The sequence below is a fragment of the Netta rufina genome (assembly GCF_964035555.1).
Source record: "Netta rufina genome assembly, chromosome: 8".
Classification (NCBI taxonomy): domain Eukaryota; kingdom Metazoa; phylum Chordata; class Aves; order Anseriformes; family Anatidae; genus Netta; species Netta rufina.
Genome location: NC_140131.1, coordinates 24,722,756 through 24,749,138, shown reverse-complemented (window position 1 = coordinate 24,749,138; position 26,383 = coordinate 24,722,756). Strand labels below are relative to the sequence as shown.

The window sequence follows — 26,383 nt, the reverse complement described above, 5'->3', positions numbered from 1 at the left end:
GCCTAACATTTTGCATAAAATCCATCCAGAAAGTCCCTATATACATTAGAGAGTATAGGACATATGTAGGATTTAAGTGAGACATACTTTTCATTTGCATTGTGCCATCCATGACTGACTCTTTCATTTATATATAGTTAGGTCAACATACACAGTTTTGTTCAATACAAGATTTGAAATAACAGCTGATGAAGTAATTTCTCTGTATATTTTTCTTGTGTCTATTTTCAGAAGTATTAGGTGTATTACAACAACATTATAAGGAAAGACCAAGGGGAATTTATTTGGTAAAGCTCTATACAAATTCAAAAATATAAAGATTTCTTATTCAATATTAGGAAGTCAATATTAGTTTTCATAAATCTTTGCTATCTGAGTAATGGTAACGGAATAGTGATATTTTATCTAAGTAGTAGACCATGCCTTACGCTCTCAAAATCTCTAGTTTAAAATTCAAATAGATGTATTAGTGTCACATGGTCAACTAAAAGAATACATTTCTGTCTGAAATATTTTGTGCAGCAAATACTTCATTGCTATAATTGAAATATATTTAGGGGAAGAAAAATCTCAGTTTGTTCTACTTTGACAGTGTCTTCATATAACTAGATTCATTCTTTCCCTATGGCATTCAAATAGGTCTTGATCTTCTGAAAATACAAGAATGAATTCCTCCTTTCAATAGCCAATGATTCTGTTACTGAAAAGTGTCTAGAAATTAAAAATAATAATAATAGTGAAGGCATACAAAGTGCCCTTGTTGTTTTCAGCAAGAGGCATGCTCATAGCTACACTATAAATTCTGGCTGGAGAATAGCTTATTTATAGCAGTAAGGTGGTTCTAATCATTTTGATGATATGTTAGTGCAGTTAGAAGTAGAGTTATATAGTCAGCTCAGATCCAGATAGGATTATTCAAATTTACTTACTTTTAGTCATCACTTTTTATATGGCTTATATTCATCATATACGACCATCATCTGTACCAAGTGCAGATCATGCTCATCAGAAGCAAATACTGCTCCCATTGAAAGTGTGAATCTCCCATTTAGTGTGAATCAAACACTAAATTCAGAAGAAAATAAAATTACTTAGCATGCAATAAATGTCTTTGAGACCGTTAAGATTCTACAATGAATGTAAGTTTAATTAAATTGTAAGGTTTGTGCTTATCCCTTTTTATATCTGTTTTTCCACTGTCAGGTTTGTGTGAATGCCATTAAAGAGTAGTATCTATTTCCTTTTCATGTTATCACCAGCACTGGTGAACTGGTGAACTGTGGTCTGAATTGTAAGCAGTAGTCATCCAACCTTAATAATAATTATTCCAATACTGAAAGAATGTGCAGAAGATTTGGCAGTTTTAAATATAAGCCAATGTAGGGAACTAAATTTAATGCCTCTCTTGCTTTCTCTTATCAATTCCTCTCCTAAATTCCATTAAAACAAAGAAAAAAATAGACATGTCTACAGTACTGTTCCATCACAGCAAGTATTACTGTGCAGTACTACTGTGCAGACATACTTTCTTGTAAGGACTCTCAGAAACTAAGCACAATTTTGTAATTGCAAAACCCAGGCAAGGACTGGATTAAAAAAAAAAAAAAAAAAAAAAAAAAGTAAGGTTGTATGAAACAGTAAAAGAAAACAGAACCACCTTTGCCTAGATGATAAAAAGGCAGCAGCTATCAGCTGCTTCTAGGAGGTCGTACTAGTCAAAACTACAACATACATGCAAATGCAGTGCAAACATCCCAGAGCTGCTGTCAAATAACTGGTCTGTAACAGCCTATCTAATTGATCGGGCAGTCTTGCACTGCAGTATCCTACGTATATTATTTTCTGAACACAAAAGTGCATCTCTGTACCATACTTGATGTCTCTATATGAGTTCATAGAGAACTGCAGCAGGTACAAAATTTATAAACTAGATTATGTTACAAGGCCTACTCATACTACCAATGTAGCAAGATAATGGAAAAGCAGATTCACAGAGCTATTGCATTCTCTCCATGCATAGCTGTGGTGAAAGTAGAAATTGGATGCAAAATTAACTTCAGTCATACAATCTGAGAGACAGCATAGATGGGGCAAATCATCTTAACATCTTGAACCCCTCCAGGTTCAAGTGGATGCAGAAGATCTGAAGGCAAATTCTTGTCTTGTCTTCAGCATTTTCCTATACAAGGACAGGAATTGATAATTGTGTTCAATGGAAAGTATTTTTTATCTTTTTTCCCCCCCACAGATCATGTTGTGTGTGAAGAAGAATTCAAATATGCTATGCTAGCTCTGAACTGTATATGTCCGGCTACCTCTACATTAATCACACTGCTGGTTCATACATCTAGGGGACAGTAAGTATATACTACCATTATACTACCACAGCAGTCTTCAGACCATGTTTATATTTTCTACACTTTAAAAGCATTAAGATAATTTACTCAAGGTATTATAATATCAAAGAGATTTCCCCTTCCCCCACTCCAAATACTTAACAACTTCTTGCATCTATTGTGCACTAGTTCCACAAAGGAAAATGTTCATTGAGTTCAAACAAAATTTCTTTTGATAATATATAAAATACCATATTCTATTAATTGTGTGTACATTAAATAGCAAGCAAACATACACTTGAAGAGGTAGGTGGATTTCAACATTACTACCACACTGCTGGAAGGGGTACAGAATTACAGTATCTCTACAGACTGCAAAATCACAGTAGAAATTCTTTATATTTATTAAAATAATTTTACCATATCTATTACATTTCTGTTACACTACAGTCTTGGAGTAATAAGATGTTCCTATTAAAATGTTATGGCGAGAGAGAAACATTTAAAAGTAAATCTCCAAATATATCTGTAGAAGTGGAGTACATGCATACAGACTGTACATTTGAGAGCAGTAAAATGCATATTTTTTTTCCAAGTAATCACAAGCCCAGTAATATCTTGATATTCACTAGCAGAATTATTTAACCTTCTGTATGGCATTTGCAGTATTCCCCTATGCCAAAGATGGGGAACACTGAAATTATTGCTACTACCAGCAACAACAAATGTCAAGATTTTAATGTCACTGTCTGTACTAGAATCTGTTAATAGGCTAACAGCAAAATTCTGTTTCCACGTCTCCTGAAAATCATGGTGACACACATTCTGTATCTGCCCACTTTTCATTACATGACATGCAAACACAGAATACAGATCCACTTTAAAATATTCCATATTATTTGTACATGAAAGAAGAGTAGTGTTAACATCAATCAGAGTTTTCTAGCAGCATAAAAACTAATATATGAAAAGGACTCTGACTCTGTTTTCTACTGCACCTTACAGTATTAGCATTTCTAACACAGGTATATTGATCCCCAGGCATAGAGCTTCCCAAATAAGATTCAAAAAGTTGTAATAGAATGCAAAGGTACTTATTACTTCTTTTGCAGTAAAAAATAATTGATGTAAAAAAATAAGTGTTTTTAAAATAACCTATTTCTACTCTGGCCATAAACTTTCAAAACTGGTTATTGTATACTAGGAGTAAGAAAAATATCTGTTGTGCAAATAATTATTAGTATTCCTTTGAATCCTATTTGCAGAAACATACAAACTTGCTGGATGAGTACAAAAAGACTTTAGTGAAAATGTTTAGTTGTCAGTCTTATACTTTTAGACAGTACTCATCAGAGCAATTGATTTCAAATGGGTTCCCAAAATACTGTCAAATGGCAAACTTTGGATAGCTTAGAGCACGTGTATTAGTGCTGGAGTAATTGCTTGAATAGATGTGACTATTCTTTAAAGCCCAACTGTATTTGTGGAAGTTAAAAAAAGGTACTAGAAGGAAGTAACTTCAAAAGTATTTCAAATTTGAGTAGTCTTGACTTCACAGTGCAAGAACTAGAAAACTTAAAAGATCAAGTATTCCCCTCCCAACATGTCACTAAGCTTTCCAATTTAATATTTTTGCTGCTTCCCTTCATTCCATCTTTACATGCATTAAAACGCACATAATTCCCAGACTGGTGTTTTTTTCTTCACATCTTATTAAAGATGATCTTCAGTAATGAGAGTTTTAAACATTGATATTTAACAAGTATGTGTTTATTGAATATAATATTCTGACTTTAAAGGACCATAATCACATATATTTGAAAAAAAAATTGTGTGGGTGAAAATAATTGCTTTTTCCTGGATTATCGATTAAATGTCCTGATTTTATCATTCTAGAGGAAAAAAACCTTTTAAACATGTCTTCTTCATGAAAGTCTCCTGAGATTTCAACTGACTTTGAAGTGCATGAAAAATGTTGGTAAAACAAATGACTCTGCACTTCATCGTCTCCAGGGGGTAATGTGTTTTCAAAATAGCTTTAGGTTTTTAGCTTCATCTACAGGTTGACATTGTATTGCAAACATAAAATTGCTTTGGATTTGGCTAATTAATAAGCCAGATTATTATTTTTTAGATTTTATAGCTATTTTCCAGGTTAAGTAATAGGTAAATGAACTAATTGTTAAAATACCTGCCCAATGACCCTAATTTATGCATAAGAAAAATGATGTCAAATGAACGTTTGAGTTTATCTCAGTATAAGTAAAAAGATTTGGTGAAAATGGATTATATAAACTAAAAATTAAAAAATTAACTATACATGCATTTGTATCTGGACAAAATACTAAACTGTATCTTAATAATGAAAAGTATTGGATTAACAGACTTCCAATCTTAATAGTGAAGCCCTTTCCCTTAACATTGGTTCCTGTTTCATTATCTTTTCATTATGCCATTTTGTTTACTACCAATAACTGTATTCAACTTTCAGTAGGATGTGAGGTATAAAATCCCTGTAAGCAAGATTTACATGAGAAGAATAGAGTTGGATTATGGGGACACTGCTTCCAACTTTGGATAATCCTTTCAAGTCTATTCAAAATCACTGGATCTTAATGATTAGTTTTAGCTTTCACAGAATCATCTAGGTTGAAGACACTTCCAAGATCACCTAGTCCAACCTCTGACCTAACAAGTCATAAACCATATCACTAAGCTCTTTAAATGTCTTTTAAAGACCTCCAGAGATGGTGACTCAACCACTTCTCTGGGCAGCCCATTCCCCATATTTGCTGGCTTACAAGTTTAGTAACTTTAATGCAGTGATTGGGAGCGTTTGTTCAAATTGATATCACAGATAAGGATTTATTCAGAAAGTAGCTGGATTGATAATTTAGAACTGTGAAGTAAAAAATTGCTACTTGCTACTCAAAAAAATAAAATGTTCCCACCCTTAATCACCTCTTATAGTGACAAAGCTTTATCATTGTCTCTTTCCTAGATCTCTTTTTGATACAGCCTTCTCTTACAACTCAAAGTAGGAATTTTTTCTCTGAAGTCTTTAGATCTACTATTCACAGGACTGTGTAGCTCTAGTCCCTGCTGAGGGAGATGCTGGAAGCATCTAGCCACAGCAATGCTCCTGGCTGCCAGGAACCAACGTGTCTCTTTAGCACAGCTTTTAAAAAGAAAGATACTTCCAAAAACCGTCACTGCTCTATGTCAGCATTTCATAACCAATATTTATCAGAGAACTACAGAATGTTTGAATGACTAATTTTAAATGATCATCAGTTTATTAACTTAGAGCACTGGAAAAAAAAAAAAAACACCATACGGAAATAAGTAAGGTTAGCAAAAATAAAGCAGATCAGAACTAGAAATTGCTGACAAAACTGAATAAGAAGTAATCATGAATAGTGGGTTAATTTTAAGTTCAGCTATAACTGGATCCAGTTACACACTGAAAGAAATCATTTATAAGTGCATTTGCAAACTGTACACTGCTGTTCAATTTTTACCAAGTTCAGATGACTGCCTACATCTTTCCATTCCACAAGGAATGGCTCCTCTTCTTCTATACAATTTTAGACACATCCAAATGGAGGACATTATCAAGACACTGACCAATTCCTTGATTTTTGTCATTTCCCTGGTGAAAATGAAGGGAGAATATGACCACTGTCACATTCTAGCTTGTTGTCATTTGTTAATTTAGCAAAGTTAAATCTTAACATGCATGGCTTATAATTTCATGAAATTGAAGAGTTCATTGACATTTCATTTGTTAAAAGAAAAATTGTCCCAGGTATTTGTACTTTTACAAATGAACTGCCAAGTAATATATCTACAGGTAGACACAGGAAATCCCATATTTGTGGTATTTATAACATTTATTATATTTATATTTATAAATGGTGTGACACAAGTAATATGAGCTCTTTTCTGATAATCATGAAGATAAGTACACTAGGATAATACTGGAAACTAAAGGCAATAAATAGCAGCAGAACACAGACAAAAATAATTATTCTGTATTATCCTAATTAGAACGATAACACAATAAACAGTAAACAAAAAGAAACACATACAAAAAGACATCTTGTCTACTGATATAAATATGTGAGGATGTTAGGGAAAATGTTCACTTTCTAATCAGTGTTGACTGCTTAAAATTAAGGGGAGGTTTGCTGAACTGGCTTTCCTCTTTAATACTACTTTTCACATTAACCAGACTAGATTGCCATCCCAGCTGTTTATGGAACTCAAAACCTCAGTTTGAGAGAGATCACCTCAGTTTGAGAGAGATCAAAATTCTACCTTTACATATGTTCTTAATTAAAATCTTATTATTGATCTTAATTATTAATCTTAACATTTACCTTTAAACATTTCCAATCTAGTAATAGAACTCTAATATTGTTTGTATTATGATACAAAGAAGAAAATACCATTTCTGACTTGAACTAAACATGATCTTTGCAGAACAGCACCATGGGAAGCTTTTCGACAACTAACTGGAACCAAGCAGACTTTAAGCAGGTAAACATTTCATAGGGGGTAAAGGGAAATACGAAACAATTTTCTTCTGAAATTACAATCTATTCTACACGTAGCACACTGATTTTTAATATTGTTTTACTTATTTCCATTAGCCCTGAAACAAAATGTTTCTATGCTGAGGGTGGAGAAAAAAAGGTAAACTGAAGAAAACAGAAATTGCATCAAAATACTGAAAATTCACAAGAAAGAAAAACACAGAGCATGTTTGCCGGTTATCCTGATACAGATAGGGATATATGCATCTATTATATCAAGTAAAGCTCATGCAGATGGAACCCTGTTTCCATGTAAAACTTCAATAAAGGAAGAGGCTCACAGAGGCCCCAAGTTTGCAAGTTTTGGTATTATCTAAGGTTTGGAACATTTCCACTAACGGTTCACTTGGATAAAAGAAGGTTAGCTACATATACTAAAGGTGATTAAAGGTGATACCCTTAAGGTGATTAAAATAATAATTCCTTTTTTTTTTTTTTTTTTTTTTTTTCCCTAGGAGAAAAAGGGTATATACTTATAATAGTATACAAAGCACCAGTAACTAAAAATGTTTTTTGGGTAAATGCTGAAGATAAACTGAGAATTAAATGCAGAAAAAACATCTCTTTTACAGATAAATTGATATAAGCCAAATGGGTCTTGCCTGTGTAAGTTATTTGTAAATGATTCTTTACCTTCTTCAAACAGAACCCAGGCAAACTGTCAAGGAGCATCTGAAGCAACTGCCTTTATAAATAGAATGAGCATGCTGTTGGTTTCACTTGTCATCTTTCGATTGCAGTGAATCTACTTACTGTGGTGTGAATTTAAACTAATTCTGCCATATTTTTCCTGATACTGAAGCACATAATCTTATAGGCCTCTTACTTAGCAAAAAATGCACTTTAATTCATTAAAAACAATCTCTATACTTACAGCATCACCAAGCTTTGATCTCAGATATTTCACAGAATCACAGAATCACAGAATTTCTAGGTTGGAAGAGACCTCACGATCATTAGCCCATGGGACCTTTCCAATATACATTTGTAGTTTCTACAGCCAAGTGATATTGCTCTGAGATTAATAAGAATTTTACATTGTTTTAAATTATTCCTTTTATTGGTATATTTCAGGGAGAGTCCGCAATCATCAGAACAATGGCAGAAAATGTATGGCAGATGCTCTGGTAATGAAGTGTATCATATTAACCTGGAAGAAAGTACTTTTTTTGCTGAATATGAGGGGAAAAGCTTCACGTATGCTTCTTTCCATGCACATAAAAAGTATGCTTTTTTTTTTTTTATCAAGTATTAAAAATGTAAATAATAATTTGTTTTGCCCAAAATGTACCTCTGCATTTGAAGGTGCAATATTATACATTACTCTGTTTCTGGAATTAAATACACTAACACGTTCTTATACTAGTACTAATAAGTATATATTAATATATTATGTATTAGTGTATTATTATATTATACTAAAATATTTCATAGATATTCTTCTCTATGTTACAATTGGTCAGGAAAATCTTGTGTTGTTTTTTAAAGACAACTCAGTCTGAGAGATTAGAATATACAGAATAAGCCTGACAACTAGGAAGAATCATACCTTTGAGTCAGGTTATATCAGAACACCAGTCTTTTTTTTTTTTTTTTTTTTTTTTTTTTGATTTAGGAGTCAAAAATTTGATTTCCTTCACCGCATGTTCGTTTTTGGAAAATACTCAATTTTAAGGTAGTAATCGCTTAATCCTGGTGATTTTTCAAAATAAAAACATTTTGTTCAGTCAGATTGAATCTTAATGTTAACATATATTATGTTCCAGATCATTCATTTTTATTCAGTACTGCTATGTGAGTTGAATATACAAACTGAACATAAATCATGTATATTCATATGTATTTAACAAAATTATCATATACCAAACCCTAAACACTGATTTTATTCTCATACTTAGTGTGAGAAAAAGATTTTTTAGCTTTAACTCCCTTTTCTATCACTAATCAAATAGATTTTTAGAGGTGAATGGCAAAAATGAATTCTGAAAATGGTTTCCATTACATGTGAATAATGGAACAATTTAACTTGATGAATACTTTTTCATGTCATGTATCCATTCTTATATTAAATATTTTCTCAGAAGGGACTATTCATCTTGTTGAAAAATTAACTGAAACAGTATTAGAATACTCTGGGGATTAAGAAAAATGTTGGATTCAGATGCCAAGGGATTCATCAGCTCATAAAAACTGCTTGATCAGAAGTGGCCTATTTAGGAGATAACATTTTTCAAATTTATTTGTCCTCCAGAACTATACAAAATAGCAAATATACTGAAGACTCATTTCTGACAGTGGAAATTCTGGTGTATACAGAACTATGCAAAATGAACCATGCCTTTCCTTTTCTAATTAAGGTTTGGAGTCTGTCTGATTGGTGTTAGAAAGGAAGATAACAAAAACATTTTGCTGAATCCAGGTCCTCGCTATATCATGAGTTCTACAGATATATGCTTTTATATAAACATCACCAAAGAAGAAAATTCTGCTTTTAAGAACCAAGATAAGCATAGAAAAAGACATGAATCAAAATTATCGTATCATGGAGCTTCTAGGTTGCCTGTACACAGTATAATAGCCAGCATGGGTAAGTAAAAAAAATAAAAAATATATATATATATCAATAAGTAGCACATTTATAGAAATACCATGTTTTAAGAAATACCAAGCTTTAAGAAATTAAAACATTAAAATAGAAATTGTATTAAACACTTGCCCTCTTATTTTCTAGAAAAGTATTTTTTTTTCTTTTATTTGAGAATATGGAGTTAAACTGTTTAAGATTGTTGTATATAAAATGTATGCAAACCAAAACAGGGGATAAAATCACATAGCTAATTTCTGTCATTCACAACTAGACTTTCACAGTAAATTTTCATAATCTTCTTTAATTACCAAAATGCCCTGTGCAATTTGCCTCAAAGCTGCTGTAACTGTATCTTACTCAGCAGACAGAGATAGCCCCCCCACCTCCCAACATAACAAATGTTATCAAGAAGCTAGCAGACATACAAGGAGAAAAATCAGTATGGAAGATATGCCTATGATAGACTAAAAGTCAGAGCAAATGAGCCAAAAAAAAAACCCTGCTTAATTAAGATAGAAAAACATGCTGTAAATCATGTAAAACTATCTTCGTTGTCAATTCTTAGTGATACTTGAGAACAATTTGAGCAGGTTCCAGAACTGAGATTTGGTGTAAATATATATATATATATATATATATATATATATATATACACACACACACATGCATGCTCATATAAATACGCTATTATTAAAACCATCAAAAATATAAGTACTTTTTAGAATGGAGATTATGATTTTCACATACATGGAAATAGAATAAATTGATTTAGTACAAATTAATAAAGTAATTACACATTAGTAATTTCCATCAAGATTTTTCTTCTTTTCCATGGCAACCACTAGTAGATCTTACAACAAATAAGGAGATAGACAATCCCGTCCAAGTTTTTTTTCTCTCTCTCTCATTTCAGAAAATAACGTCTTAAAGTTAAAACAGACACTGAAAATTAAAAATTAAAGTGAATTAAAACAAAGTAAGAATTCAAGTGTCAACTTCTCATGGAGATTTTAGAAATATGAACATATCTAGTGAGTTGTTACATGCATTGGCAAATTTATAACTATTATTAAATGATATTCATCAATCAAATAAATCTATAGGAGATGCATACAATATGGATTAATTACAAATAGTATATATACTCTTGGTTAGAGAAAATGCAGTTTTTCAGGAAAGGGCTTCTTCAAGTATAGTTTAAATATTTGTTATATTTTAATGCAATAAACACAAATAATCAATACAGTATTCCTTTCAATCTTTGGGTGTGTGGGTCAGATAATCCCCATGAAATATGGGAATCTTATTTAAATGTTTTGACAACCACATTGAGAAAACAATTTCAACACTACTTCAGGGACAGTGGCTATCGATTTACAAGACACAGGATGTCGAACATCCAGCGGACCTACACTAGCTCTTCCTTCTGAGGGAGGTAAAGAGGGCAGACGGCCCAGCATAGCACCTGTTTTGGAGGTTGCAGACTCATCCTCACTTCAGACATGTGACCTGCTAAGTGACCAGTCAGAAGATGAAACTACCCCATCGGATGATGAAGTCTCTGCAGGCTTAGAGTACGTATATTCAATATAAACTAAACAGTATTTGAAATACTAATAGCATGTAAAAACAAGCATGGATAATTTTTGGACACGCAGATCAATCCAAGTTTTAGCAAGCAAGAGACAAAGGCCAGTTATGGAAACATTTCCTTTTTAAGAAATGCCATTGTCTGTTAGCAGAAGACTGTTATGCCCATTTTGAAATAAAAACAGATCAACTCCTCCATTTACTGGAGATTTTCTACACTCTATTAAAGATTTAGATGTGTAGAGCAATTTATTTTATAGCATAGACAAAGTAACATTCCTGAGCATTTTTGTACACTCCATAGTTATAAGGACTACTTAACTAAGTTGTAAATGGATAAGTACTTCTGTCCTGACGATCAGGTCATTTAACAAGCTTGTTAACGTAGAACAATAGGCATAAGCATCTGACTTCAAAACGTAGGAGCAAAAAAGCAATATGAGGCAAACTAATCTAAATTATATGTATGTTACTGAAAGTAATGATGCATTGCTCACATAAATGCTCAAAAACAAATCCTTTAACTGCTGTACAGATAAGCAATTATGTTTATTGGAATACTGACAGGGATATTAAAACTGAAATACACAATTAAGCCTATGGCTCACCTAGCACAGTTTCCTATCTCCAACAGCGGGAAGTATGAGAGGTCCCATGGAAGATCACAAAAATCCAATGAAAAAAATAATATAAGAAGTCATCTTCAGTCTTCAAACTGAAATAACAGAGCATAAAAGGCTTCCTATTTTCTCAGTGTCCCCTGATGGCTGCGGATATTGTACATATCATGTATGTACAACTGAAAAACTTTCTAACTTCTGTTGCAAGTGACAGTCTTCCTTGCTACCACCCAGATTATTAAAAATGAAAGCCAATTAGAAAGCTCATCTCAGGTAAAAGAAGGTAATGGCCTCTCTCAGTCTTATTGAGTTTTTGAAAGACAAATGGAGAAGGAAGAAGTCCCACTATGACTTCTAGGCTTTTTTATATCTTTATTTTCCTTTGTTAGAAATTTTTTGTATGTGTATTGAAAACACTAGAGCAATGAACTACAATACATCAGCCCAATTCTAAAGATGCCTATACACAAAAAAATACCAATCAGATTTCCTTCATTCCACAAAAATGTGACAGCTTTCATTAAATTTTATAGAATTGGTCAAAGATACAAAATACATTCTTTATTAGCTTTATACACTTCAGTCTATTAAACTACAAATAGCTACAAAACTTAGACATAGGTAAAAAATTGCATAGAACAGTTGCAAAGTCAATTGTGTGTTTCAGTAATTGGCTATATTGAAAAATGTTTTTTTCTACTCCCCTAGGTATGCCAAAGGCTATCCTCCTTACTCTCCTTATATTGGAAGCTCTCCCACATTTTGTCACCTTCTGCATGAAAAAGTACCCTTCTGTTGTCTAAGATTAGATAAGGTAAAAGGAGTTTCTGTTACTGCATGAAACTGCATTTGCATTTGTCTTTTGCGTCAGTTAAATTCTGGTTTTAGCTTAGAGATAAGCTTTATTTAGTACCTACTAAGTTTTCTCACCCTTTTCATCACCAAGTATTTGTTTATGTCTACTCAGGTCTGTATCAGGTCAGCTGATACAATTTTCTATTTCTAGTCATAAAACCCTTCAATGTCACAGCTAAGTCTTTATTCAGGCTGGGAGATGAGGGGTTGGAAAACTGCCTGGCAGAGAAGGGCCTGGGAGTATTGGTTGATAGTTGGCTGAATATGAGCCAGCAGTGTGCTCAGGTGGCCAACAGCATCCTGGCTTGTATAAGAAGCAGTATGGCCAGCAGGGCTAGGGAGGTGATCGTCCCCCTGTACTCGGCTCTGGTGAGGCCGCACCTCGAGTACTGTGTTCAGTTTTGGGCCCCTCGCTACAAGAAGGACATGGCTCTGGATGCTCGAGAGAGTCCAGAGAAGGGTGACGAAGCTGGTGAGGGGTCTGGAGAACAAGTCTTATGAGGAGTGGCTGAGGGAGCTGGGCTTGTTCAGCCTGGAGAAGAGGAGGCTTGGGACGACCTTATCACAATCTATAGGTACATTTAAGGAGGCTGTAGCAAGGTGGGGCTTGGTCTGTTCTCCCATGTGCCTGGCGACAGGATGAGGGGGAATGGGCTAAAGTTGCACCAAGGGAGTTTTAGATCGGATGTTAGGAAGAATTTATTTACCGAAAGGGTTGTTAGGCATTGGAATGGGCTGCCCAGGGAAGTGGTTGAGTCACCATCCCTGGAGGTCTTTAAAAGACGTTTAGATGTAGAGCTTAGGGATATGGTTTAGTGGAGGACTTGTTAGTGTTAGGTCAGAGGTTGGACTAGGTGATCTTGGAGGTCTCTTCCAACCTAGATAAATCTGTGATTCTGAGACGATTCTGTGATTCATACCCACTGAACTTTTTTCTTATTTTGATTTTAGGGGTGCCAGCATAACTACTATGAAGATGCCAAAGCCTATGGATTCAAAAATAAATTGATTATAGTTGCAGCAGAAACTGCTGGGAATGGCTTATATAATTTTATTGTGCCACTCAGAGCTTATTACCGACCGAAGAAAGAACTAAATCCCATTGTATTACTCCTGGATAACCCGTACGTAGACTTTAGAAATATTATTCTCTATTTATTGTTCTTTTTTTTTTTTTTTATGATAACATTTTAAAATCATTTACCATTACTTTGATAGATGATCACTCTTCACATGACCAACTTAAAATCAAAAACATTATGGCACGTGTAAGTTTGCAAAGTTGGTGACAAAAAATAGTACCCTATATGCATTGTCACGTACAACATTGACTTTCTGCTGACTGTAAAAGGTCAAAATTTTTATGTCCTTATTATTGACTGCTGATGTTTCAGTGGTATTTCTTAAAACACCTCAAATAAAATGAGTAGTTCCTAAAATTAAATAACTTCATAACTGCTATATAAAGATCAATCCGTGCAACAGTTTTATAGCTACGAAACAGCACTTCAAACCCTAACTTCAAAAAAACACTTAAACATCTGGACCAGATAAGAATATTAATAATTTTAGACAAGATAAGCAGTTCTTTAAGCCATTAGGACCCACCTCCCACCCCCCTTTCTCTGTGATTATATAAAATCGTGGAAGAAGATTAAAACCTGAAATATTGTTGTAAATACCACATCAGTATGGTGACAACTGGAATTATTATTAGACAAATTCTCTAGCAAGACCACTTACAAGTTCACACTGAATATACAACTTTTTTTTGCAGCACTTTGGTGATGCTTAAGTATGTACAACCACAATCTGGAAGACATGCAAATAGAGGTTAGCCAGATGCAGAATATTAGACCAAACTGTGACTTAAAGAAATGGTAGCAACAGAAATGTACAGATTTTGATTCCAGACTGACACTTGTTTGCATATATATGTTCTGGTTTATTATAAGTGATTTTTTTTACGTACAGATCTTCAGTGAAGTATCCTACCTAGCCTCAAACAGCTCTTTAATGTATCTATATATGCTGGTGTTTGCAAAACAAATGTTTTATGTTTATATGTGTCATGGCATAAAATTTAAATTAAAAATACGAGCACACAGTGACCTCTAGTGTCCTATTTACTATAGTGCCTGAGTTATACTTTAACACTGTTGTGATATTTTACAGCTAAAAACACTTTTCATAAGCAGAAATTAAAGTTGTGGTTGTTAAACTAATACCCTTAGTGTTGCACTCTCTACACAGCATTTTCTTTGACTCCTCCCATCATTCAGTGAGGCTGCAGAGGCCTAGCTGAAAAGCGAAAGTGCTTTTCATACGTGCACTAGGCAGAATTCATGCTGCCATTCAAGTCAATTGGAATTTTTAAATTACTTCACTGGACTTAGGAATTCAGCTACTTTTGACGAAAATATCCGTGCCTTGTTGCTATATTCTTATTTTCTGTTTATTGTAGCAATTTATTACAGTATGACCATTCTGACATATATCTCATGTTTTAAGATTTCACTCATTTCTCAGTATGTAAAAAGAAAGCCACTAAAACTTCTGAATAAAGAAACAATAAAATAATATTAGATTTCATGTTCTGTTTTAAAAATAAGGTTTCCTCTAAGATTTTCTCATCAACTTGAATAGTTACTGGCACTATTGGCACTAAAACCAAATGATGATTCTACTTTTAAATACTGCTAATTCATGCATTGGAGTATAAGTTGGCAGTATGTCTTTGGAATCAGTCATTCGTTTTTATATTTGAAATTGTACTGTGCCATAAAATTTCTGATTTAAGAGGTGCATTTATTAATATAAGCATGTTAATTCTGATCATTCTTTACAATTACAGAAAACTGTTAATTCACAGCTTTCTGCAAACCTATCTCCTTTTTAAAGAGATAATACTGCCAATGTCTTTAAAAAGTTTATTTTTTATTTTGTAAAAAAATCACATGCTGAATCACATTGAAGTATTTTAGAAGAGATGCTGTTGTTGTGATATTGTGTTTCATTTTGTAATCCCATCTGCTGCTTAGGCCAGATATGCATTTTCTGGATGCAATCTGTTGGTTTCCAATGGTTTACTACATGGTGGGCTCTATCGACAAGTAGGTGAAGTAACTGTTAGAAAACTTAACATTGTAGTGCTCAGTGGTATGTTCTGTGTATTGTCAATGCATGTTTAAATGTGTCTTGTATTTGAAGATGATCTATTTGCATGCATAGTTTGTGTCTGTGTGCAACAGTTTAGGATTTCAAGTTTCTGATTTCTGAAGGATACAGTTAGTGAAAAGAATGAGAGGGAATGCAAGTTAGTATCTTCAAAAACAAAACAACAATTTATTAATATGTGTCTAGAAATTGACAGATAATAGCCCTGATTCTAGTGTCATCCAATACTTGTCAGATTTGTTTGCATTTACAGACTGGGGTTTAGCAAAGATAGCTATAGAACATACTAAAAATAATAATTCTAAATGTATCCAACAGTCCTCATTTTCTGCTACATAAAATAATCGCTTAGTCCTGTCTTCAGAAATTCTGCTAATACATGTTCGCATCTCTAAGTTTAGCCACATGGATTTAACATAAAAATCAGGCAGAAATGAATGGATCAATTGCTCATTAGCATTTTACTAATATCCCTTGTATAGAGTGTCAAATCAAAGAAAATGGTTTACTTCACTACACAGCTAATAATACTGCCCATAATACTCATTCTCCAGATGGAAATCAATCACTTAATTTGCTGTCCTGAATTAACAGAAACCAGTTTTTCAGAGAAAATTCTAGAGATTCAACATTTTTCAGTTTCAACCTGTTGTAACAAGAGCTTTAAAACTACTTGTAATAGTGATACAGTTTCAGATTTATTTTGGCAGTATCACAGTCATTGTGAGATTTTCAGTGAATCTACAGAACTGTTTTTCACTTTCCAGATTTTTCTCTAACCCAAAAAGGTATCTTGAGTTGTTAATAGCTACTATTGTTTTTTTGTTTTGTTTTGTTTTTTAAATCTCTTAATTCCCTAATGATTATAGAAAATTACCTAAAAACTATAGAAAATTACCTAATAACTATAGAAAAAAATCATACCAGCAGAATAATCAAATTGACTCAAAGTATTCAAAGTAATTAATAACTCAAAAATGTTTGTGTTTTTATTAATGTGGGAAATTCAGTTTAATACAATTCACTGAATTTATTTCATTTATTTCAAAGAGGAAATCACCAAACCCTTCCCTAAATATTGCATTTTATTTTATTTTTTTTAAGAGCTGGATTCCTAAAATGGCTGTGTGCCATCTTTAAAAGAAGTGATTATGCAGAGTTCTCCAATCTACAGTTATACTAGCATGTACAGTTGTACTTTAAACCACTTTAAACTCTTGCTACTATAACTAGTCAGACTCTGTAGTTTATTTTTTGACATCTATTTTCGTCAATGACAAGACTTAAAAATATAGTTCATACTTATTCTGTGTTTTCCAAAATGTGTTTTTAAATCACATGCAATTATTAGAACCTGATCATCGTTAGCTAAGAACTACAATTAAAAATACCCAGAGTTCCTTTCTTATTTAATGTCTATGCTATACATTTCCTAAGCATTTAAAGATGCCACCTACTACCTTTTATACCGTAATTATATTATATATTTGTTTTTGAAGAATATGTACAAAATGTAAAATAAATACCTAGAATTTCTATCCTTTTCCTTATTCCAAAATTTCAAAGTGAATTTATAATAGGATATGGAAACCTTGGAACCTTAGAAGATCAATGAGAAAATGAAAAAAATGAATCAGGATGGTAAAGACAATATTATAGATAATATCAATTATAGAATCACAGAATGGTTGTGGTTGGAAGGGACCTCTGAAGATCATGTAATCCACCTCCTCTGCCAATCACAATCACCTAGAGCACATTGCACAGCATGGCATCCAGATGGGTTTTGAATATCTCCAGAGAAGGAGACTCCACAACCTCTCTGGGCAAATTGTTCCAGTGCTCTGTCACCCTCACAGTAAAGAAGTGAGCTCTTATATTCAGGTGGAACTTTCTGTATTTCAGTTTGTGCCCACTGCCTCCTCTCGTCCTGTCACTGGACGCAACTGAATTGCCAAATGAAAAGCAAATATAATAACAAAATAGCTTTTCTCTTTGGAAGTAAACATGAGGATGCAAAAATTTAGCTTTCAAATTTCCTCTAGAAACCATGAAATACCCTGCTCATTTTAACTTAAGAATTGCTACGTTTCTAGCAGACACACACACACACAAATGTATGCCATCACAAAAAAGTCCTTCCTAAACTCTTCAGAAAAGTGCTTTGTTTCTATGGAAAATGTTATTGTTAAAACAACTGAATCATGCTTCATTTTGGAAACAGACACTAGTTGCCTGTGATTGTTTCCTTTGGTTGAGCTCATAGGAGGTATTGAACAATATTGGAATGTATTCACTATTCCAGCAAGGTGAAAAGTTTTCCTGAAGTACATCTGCTCCTAAACACATCATAAGAACACTGTAACTACATAAGTAAACCTAAAAGAGGAGTTTCTTAGACATACTGTTATTTTTTGTTTGTTTTTTAATTAACATTTTGAAACAAACGGTTGTGGGGAAGAGCAACCCAAGTCATTTTAGGTCCATTTATTGCCAAAAGTAACTACAACAAAGTGAGTTGTTGAAGCACATAAGGACATACAGTTTTCCCACATTAGTGTTAAAGGCTTATTTTAACAATCTGAAATAGTTTTATCATTTTAGCAAAAGAAGAGGGACCATAACCTACTGAAATACATTCTATATAACTTCAAAGTCAAAATAATTATTCATATTCTACTCTATCAATTCATTAAGATGATACATTTAACACAGACTATATTGGAGGTTATAGTATGTACATGGAGATTCAGGGAACCAGCAACTCAGCATGTGATTTACCAATACCAACCATCACTAGTCTTTCAAGCGTTCCATATTTAAGTGACTTGTTTGTTTCTTTCTCCCTCTTTCTCTACACAAAAGCCTAGATGACTTATTAAGATGTGGGGTCACCTTTGCAGCTAATATGGTGGTGGTGGACAAAGAAAGTACGATGAGTGCTGAGGAAGACTACATGGCAGATGCTAAGACTATTGTAAACGTTCAAACACTTTTTAGGTAAGAGACTTTTTCAATCTATCTATACACCATTATTAATCATGAAATATCTAATAATGTGTTATATACTTAGATGAGAAATAATTCTTTTTTCTTTTCTTCTACTTCAATTTCTACTTAAATTGTGTCTTATATGGGCAAATCTGTTCACATAGCAATAAATCTTAGCAATAAACTTTTTCTTGGCATACTAAAATTTTCTTTTGAAATCTCAGATGATCATCCCAAAACAGGATGATTGATCATTTTTTAAAGTCAATTTACAGGTTTGCAGAAAAAGAAAGAAAGCTACTCTTGAAGACTTAGGACCAAAACTAGTTGAGAAAAAGGTTTTTTTTTCCTCAGTGCAGTCTTTTAGAGTAATGCTAAAGCCAATACTAAAACCAGATTCTTCTAAAGCAATAACTTCTAAAGCAGTAATGCATTACTATGAAGTTAGTTATAAGTGCTTGCATTTTGCGTACATGGTTTTGAAAAAAAAAAAAAAACAAAAAACAACCTGTTTTGTAGGCACATTTGTGTAGTATTATGTATGACAACAAAAGACTAAGAACCATAAAAGAATGCTTAATGACAAATGATCAGTATAGTAAATGGGCTAAGGAACCAGTTTTACGATGAAGAGATAAAAAATCCTGAGAACCACTCCTGATTAAAACCGCATATTCAATATATTGATTCAACAAGTATCTAAGGATACCAGTCACTTTAAACTGTGAAAAAGTTCTTAGTTGCTTAAAAAAAAACCCACAAACAAACAAACAAAAACACAAAAAAAACCCTCACAAAACCATATGTGTATATAAGCACTATACAGACAAGTATGAAACACCTTCTTGATATAGAGGGTTCAGTGTCATTCAACACTACTGCCCTTTTGTGTGTCCATTTAACATGGGAGAGAGATGCATAGAAGTCTCTTGAAACTGTCAGTTTCTGAGAACTAAGCACATGAAAACAAAAGTATTTTAACAGATTTATTTTAATACACCTGCAACTACATAGCTAAATGCTGTCAGCATTATTGCATGTGCTCAGAAGGAGCAAAATCAATGTTGCATAGGAAATTAGTTCTGACCTGTTTTAACTTTGAGCTTAGTTTTTGAATTTGTATCTGATTTTAGCATAGGTTTGTTTCATAATCATGCACAAATTAAAAATTAAAAATGAACTTGATCTGTGCAACATTCAGGTGTACTATTAACCATATCACATTAGGGTATCTCACTGAGACTTTGATATGCATCACTAAATTTTCCAGAAATACTTCTTACCCTAAAATATAAAACAGAAATATAAACTGAATAACAAAATTCAGTAAGGACTAATTGATTTTTCCACAGTTGTGTTCTACCTTGTCAAATGCTAAAAATAAATAAAAAAGAAATCGCAGTAACACCATAAATATCCAACTAGAACTTGCTGTATAATCATTCAGTTGTCTTGCACAATGCTTACAACTAGATAGCAGCTTTAACTCATGCATGAAACGTAAAATTCCAAGTATAGTTTAGTATGGTTCTAAGTCTTTTTGCAAACATCAAAATAAATATGTTATAAGAGTTAATATAACTTTTCTGAAAACTTTCTAAACTTTGTAAAGTATTGTATTTTATATATTTTTTAAATTTTTATTTTTTTTTCCTAGAACACATGCAAAACATTCACTATACTTTATGTAATATCAGAGTTGAAGAAATAACTAAACTTCAAAAAGAAGCATAAAATAGTGGCATTTACCTGTTTTGCAGGATAAACTACCTAGAAGACAGAGGCCAAGGCTGAATCTCATTGATTTGATTGACTCAAATCAACCGATCTCATTAAGAACTGTGGACAGGCCTGAAAAGATGTTGCAAGTGTGCTGTAATACTGTTTGGCCTAGGTTGCCATTTCTAATAAATGTGTTCTGACATTATTCCCTGATTTACATAAATTAATCTTGCTTTTCCAGAAGGGTTGTTTTCCCCCCTCAACTCCCTTTAGGAACTAGATGTATTGTTGACAAGGTTATTAGCACCTTTAAGGCTAGAAATTGTTCCATACCAATTAAAGTTGTGACACTAGCTTATCTGACTTAATTATAGTTAAAAGGAGTGAAGAAGTGTGACTCAGTCATACAGAATTATAAAGGACTTTTTTAATCCTTTAGACAGAAAAGAACTAAGGAAAAATTACAAAAATAAAAGTACAAGGAGAAATTACTAGTTTGGGGCTGTGTCCTAGAGATGCTTTTCACTTCTTGCTGTAAAATTAGCCACCAACCATTGAGTTCCTATTGATAGCCACAAGTCTACCTGAGAAAAATAGGTTTCTAGCACAGATTCTCTGCCTAAGGAAAGAGCATTTATATTTACTTTATATTAATGGATTTAAATGTTGGTGTTTAGAAGTCCTGTTTAAGTTCTTATAAGCTAGCATTCTGATGCCTATGTTTCAAATACTACAAGAAGTATAGCAGTATCTATATAATCTATAGCAGTACATCTAACAACTAAAAAGTTCAACTGGGATCTGGCAATCAACACCAAATGAGGTTCATCTATAAATGAGGTTATGATGGCATTACATAGTTTATCATCTTGGCTCAGGAAAAAACTAAATGCATCTCTCACTTATCTGATTCTCAAATACCATTTCAACAGCAACCCATGTTTTCCATTAGACTGATCAAGGCTTTCTCCTCCCAGTCCAGCCATTTACTTTTACACACACACACACACATATATATATACACACTTATAAGTGTGTATATATATATAAGTATATATATATACACTCATATATATAAAGTGTATATATATATATAAGTGTGTATATATATATATATTATATATATATAAAACCAGAATGGAGTAGAGAAGAAGAATCTTGGCACAGAATTGGCCTGTTCTGGTGCTGAAAGCTTGCAGGCAGTGCCTTACACCAGGGACAAGAGGCAATCTGGCTTTGACAACCTGGAAAGTCTTTTCCCCTAATTCTGCTAGAGGGCACTCGAAGTATGAATTTTACCAATAGCAGGTTTGAAATAGATTTCCTAACCAAAGTCAGTTTTTACATCTTGGTGATGAACTAAATCAATTTTTAACAAATCTAGTAAATTGCAGATTTTCTGCTAGTTGTATAGATTTTATCATTAGATCAGGTGTTCAATTTACTGCTACTCTTAGTGCGAAATATTATACTGTTATTTGTCAAACCTGAATGCCTGTCCTTTAAACACAGCAGTACAAAACTTTTCAACCAGCAGAAGTTTCAGTAATTATTCACTATATGATGCAGAATTCATGCAAAAGAAATCAGGATTTAAAGAGGAAATTTATTCCTCAGAACTTTGAGAGATTTGTTAAGCTCCTTAATAGATAAAAGTTCATACCTATAGAATATGACATTCTTAGGATTTTTACTTTTTAAACACATGATACATGTGCAGATGTATCACAGATGCATCTCAAGGGTATGGTTACTGTGTATTTAATCTGTGTATGCACTCTATTACTTAAGTGCTTTATCTTTAGTAGGATATAGCAGACTGTGTAACTACTGCACCACTGAGAGTTGGTATCAGTCTTACTGTAAAAGCTAAGAAGCTACAGAAATTCCTGAGTGTACACAATGCCTTTTAGGGTACAGTGCCCACAAATGGTCATCATTAAGTGATTCAGATTCTCACCCAGTTTGCCAGCTCCATTAACTTATCCTTATACAATCATTCAATATTTGGTTACTCGCAGGGATGTAAGTGCTAAAATAACAATGGTTAGCATTTCTATCATCACATGATCATTAAAAGTCTACTTTTTAGCTTCAACATACCTAGAAAACTATTGGAATAAGACATTAACACGCATACTGGTAGGTAGCTTTTGAAATGTATTTCCCCACATTTAGGCTCTACTTGAATTAATATTTCAGTGAAGCTCCTCACACAAGACTGAAGGTAAAGACTAAAGACATGGAATTGATTTGACACTAACTTACTAAGTTTGGGTTCCAAGAAAACCACACAAAAACGGTTGATGAGCACCGTTTCTTATTGGTATAAGATGGCAGAGTTAAAGCTTTGCATCAAGGTCTGTTCAAGAAAGCAAAGGTCATATCTCACATCTTTGCAAGGGAACTCAACCACAGATTTCTCCGAGTTTGACAAATACTTCCCTGGAAGAGGAACTAGAACAGAGCAGCTTTTATTTTTTTTTTTTAAACAGACAATTGCTCAAAAAATCCTTTTCATCATGGAAGTGATTGTGTAGATGTATGAAGATACTGCCAGTGTATGAAGGCAGACAGATTTTAAATCACATTTTGTACAAAATCTAGAGGTCCTGGGAGAAGAAAGCTTGCATCTCAGTATCACTAACCACTACTCCTAGACAGGCTGAAGTAATGTGCAGACAGGAAATTCAGAGAGAACAAACACAAGATACTAAGCACAGGAAGGAATAGCCTTGTGAAGCATTGCAGGTTAGGGAGCAGCTCTGCTAGGAAGAATCTGAGGGGCTTGGCAGACAGCAAGCTGAGCATGGGCTGACAGCATGCTCTGGCAGCAAAGGCCAACACAACTGTAAGCCGATAGCATCTTGGGCTGTGTTAATAGGAGCATGGCCAGTAGATGGAGAGAAGCAATAATCCCCCTCTACCCAGCACACGTCAAACTGAACCTAGACACTGTATCCAATTTTCAAGCCTTGATACAGCAAAGACATGGATAAACTGGAGGAAGTTCAACAGGAGATCACTAAGGTGGTCACAGGCAGAAGCAGATGCCCTGTGAGAAGCTGAGAGAGCAGGATTAACTCAGCCTCGTGAACAGGGAGACAAATGGAGGACTTAACAGTCATCTTAGAACTTGAAAAAAAAGGAAGAATGTAAGCTGAGACAAGAGAGGCTCAAACTGGATGTACTGGAAACCTTTTCCCTCTTGAGGACAGGCAAACTATAGAACTAAACACACAGGGAAGCTGCGCAGCCTCTGTCCTTGGAGGTTTTCAAGACCTGACTGGAAAAAGCCCTGAGCAACCGGGTCCGAACTCATAGCTACCCATGCTTTGAAGGAGGTGTTAGGCTAGAGGCTTCCTTGTAACATGAATTATCCTTCAATTTTTCTACAAACGACAGTTTTAAATTCAAAGTCACACCTGGAATACTGTGTCCAGTTCTGGACTCCGCAGTACAAGAGAGACATAGATACACTGGAGAGTCCAGCAAAGCACAAAGATGTTCAAGGGACTGAAACATCTCTCCTATGAGGAAAGGCTGGAGAGCTGGGACTGTTTAGCGTGAAGAAGAAAAAGCTCGGGGATGTCTCGATGCGTACATTTTTACTGGGAGGATGACTGAGCACTGCAACAGGTTCAGCAGAGGGGTTGTGGACTCTTCCTCTTCAAAGATACTCAAAATCCATCTGGACACAGTCTTAGATGCTACAATATTCTCAATAATGCTTGCAAATCTTTGCTGTTTGCTATCTGTAGACCATCTGTTTGTATTCACCTATCAGTGACATTTTTTTTTTTTTTTAAATAAAAAACACTCCTTCATGATTGACTCATTTGGGAGAACATACTTTACAATAGTGAATCACTAGCACTGAGAACTAGAGAAAGTCAGGCAGTAGTTGCCACTTAGAATTTGCTGATTCCAAAAGTAACATCCACAATACTCCAACCCATGGCGAGTAGCAAACAATGGCTTTATTCCCCATGATAGCACCTGAGTTTCTTAGTGACCTGTAATCATTTTATCCCAGGATAAAGAGTATTTTCGAGGTTTCTTTGTATAGTGAGGGGAAATAAAAACATGCCAATCATTCTGGAATGATCTGATAACAAAGAAGGAAGCTTAAGTGATCGTAAAGCAATAAAATGTAACAGATTATTTTTATCTGAACAAAACAGAGGCCAGGATGTTTTAGTCATTAATACTACAATTTTCTACTATCATATGTAAATAAATACTTTCAGGATCAGAAGAGATTACAAATACATGTCTCATTTTCTTAAGAGATTAATTTACAGAGGAAATAAATAATGAGTTCTAGTCCAAATAGCGTAGCCTTTGCATAGGATAACCTACAAATCTTTTTCCTTGTGAGATAGCTGAGGTTTGGGTCTTCAGAGTCAGCTTCATGAAAATCTCTTATTCAGCCAGGTCAGAGTTAAATTTCCTTCACTGTTTTTTGTTATTGAAAGTCTGAAATAGTGTTAACTTTGAAATATTTACACATGCAAAATATTTGTGAGAACACAGATATACAAAAACATACATTTGCTCAGCAATTTTAAGTTCCTACAGTCCCAAGAAGTGCTAATTCTAGTCCAGATTACTCAGTCTGTAGACACAGACCATATAAACAGAACTATAAATAAAAAGGAAATAGTACATAAGCTAGCTGTAATCAAATGGTATAGTTTACATACAACTGGATACCAAGAAAAGGCTAAATAGTTCTGCATTTTTTATTTCCTACAGATTTCTGTAATTTTAAAAATAATTAAATAAAAGCTCTGGTAATTAAGTAGTTCCTTTCTAGCATTTAAATAGAGTGTAAGCTTGACCTTCAAATGTACATTTGCTTCTTTGTGAATTCTACAGAGAGTATTTGTAGAAGTTCCCTCTGCTATTATAACAGCTTTTCATTGTACCAAAAAAGGTGCAGTTTTCATGCACTTAATAAAAACATGGACATAAACACAAATCATAGCATTATATAGAGCCTTACACTTGTGATTTGTTGTAATTAGAGCTATAACTGTAACGTTCTTTTAAAATACAGGTTGTTCTCAAGCCTAAGCATTATCACAGAACTAACTCACCCAGCCAATATGAGATTCATGCAGTTCAGAGCCAAAGACTGCTATTCTCTTGCTCTATCCAAATTGGAAAAGGTAAGGAGATTTGCCCTTCTCCCCCTCCACCCCCAATGTAAATATTACTGTTTGAATACATTTTCTTATTTTTTCTTTCAAACAATTATTCAAGAACAAGTGGAAACAGTGAAATTATTTTATGGTTGTAGCAGCAACGTAAAAGCAAGACAAACAGTATCACGATACCGGTCTGCAAATACAGATCTCTCTTCAGTCACCTTCTCCCTAGTCCCATTTGCTATTAATCTAGGTATTATTGCTAGGTTTTCTCACATAGCCTCCTGTTCTCATCACCTCATGAATCTTAGTTATCTTGGCAAATTTGAATTCATGCTGAAATCATTTTCATTATACAGAAATGAACATATGACTTCCATTTCCTAGCTGTACAATATAGTCCTAGATTCTGGGAGTAAATTTCAGATTTCAAGTATTTTCCCTATTCACTACATGATGTTGACATAGTGTTGACATGTGTTCACAAATTAATGTAAAAAAACCATTTAGTAGAAGCTTATCTTCACAGGCCAGCTCCAAGTTTCTTACATGGGAATGGAATTGTGTAAACTCAGCCTGACTAGAGGCGATGGCCTAAGTTTTATAAGAATCAACCTTTAACTCAGTTGACTATCAAGTTACATTTTGATCACAAATACTTGGGTGATGTTTTGTGATTTGTCAGCCTTTGCCTGAAAGAGAAGGAAGGCTTCATCTCATTTAGGTGGTATTCTGATTTGCACTTAAAAGGAGA

General features: G+C 33.8%; 1 protein-coding gene across 3 annotated transcripts in view; it reads left to right on the top strand.

The window, feature by feature from the left end:
* Window positions 1-26,383, top strand: part of KCNT2 (potassium sodium-activated channel subfamily T member 2) — a gene marked incomplete at both ends in the record, with an annotated part of 145,364 nt that overhangs the window by 95,122 nt on the left and 23,859 nt on the right. Inside the window, 9 exons of one of the 3 annotated variants that reach the window (XM_084291433.1) lie at window positions 2,249-2,357; window positions 8,009-8,158; window positions 9,292-9,521; window positions 10,879-11,095; window positions 12,440-12,545; window positions 13,538-13,710; window positions 15,628-15,699; window positions 18,629-18,763; window positions 25,539-25,650. In XM_084291433.1, coding sequence (XP_084147559.1) covers window positions 2,249-2,357; window positions 8,009-8,158; window positions 9,292-9,521; window positions 10,879-11,095; window positions 12,440-12,545; window positions 13,538-13,710; window positions 15,628-15,699; window positions 18,629-18,763; window positions 25,539-25,650 — 1,304 coding nt within the window. The remainder of the gene's footprint in view (window positions 1-2,248; window positions 2,358-8,008; window positions 8,159-9,291; window positions 9,522-10,878; window positions 11,096-12,439; window positions 12,546-13,537; window positions 13,711-15,627; window positions 15,700-18,628; window positions 18,764-25,538; window positions 25,651-26,383) is intronic. The other 2 variants (XM_084291434.1, XM_084291435.1) reach the window with 2 other exon arrangements.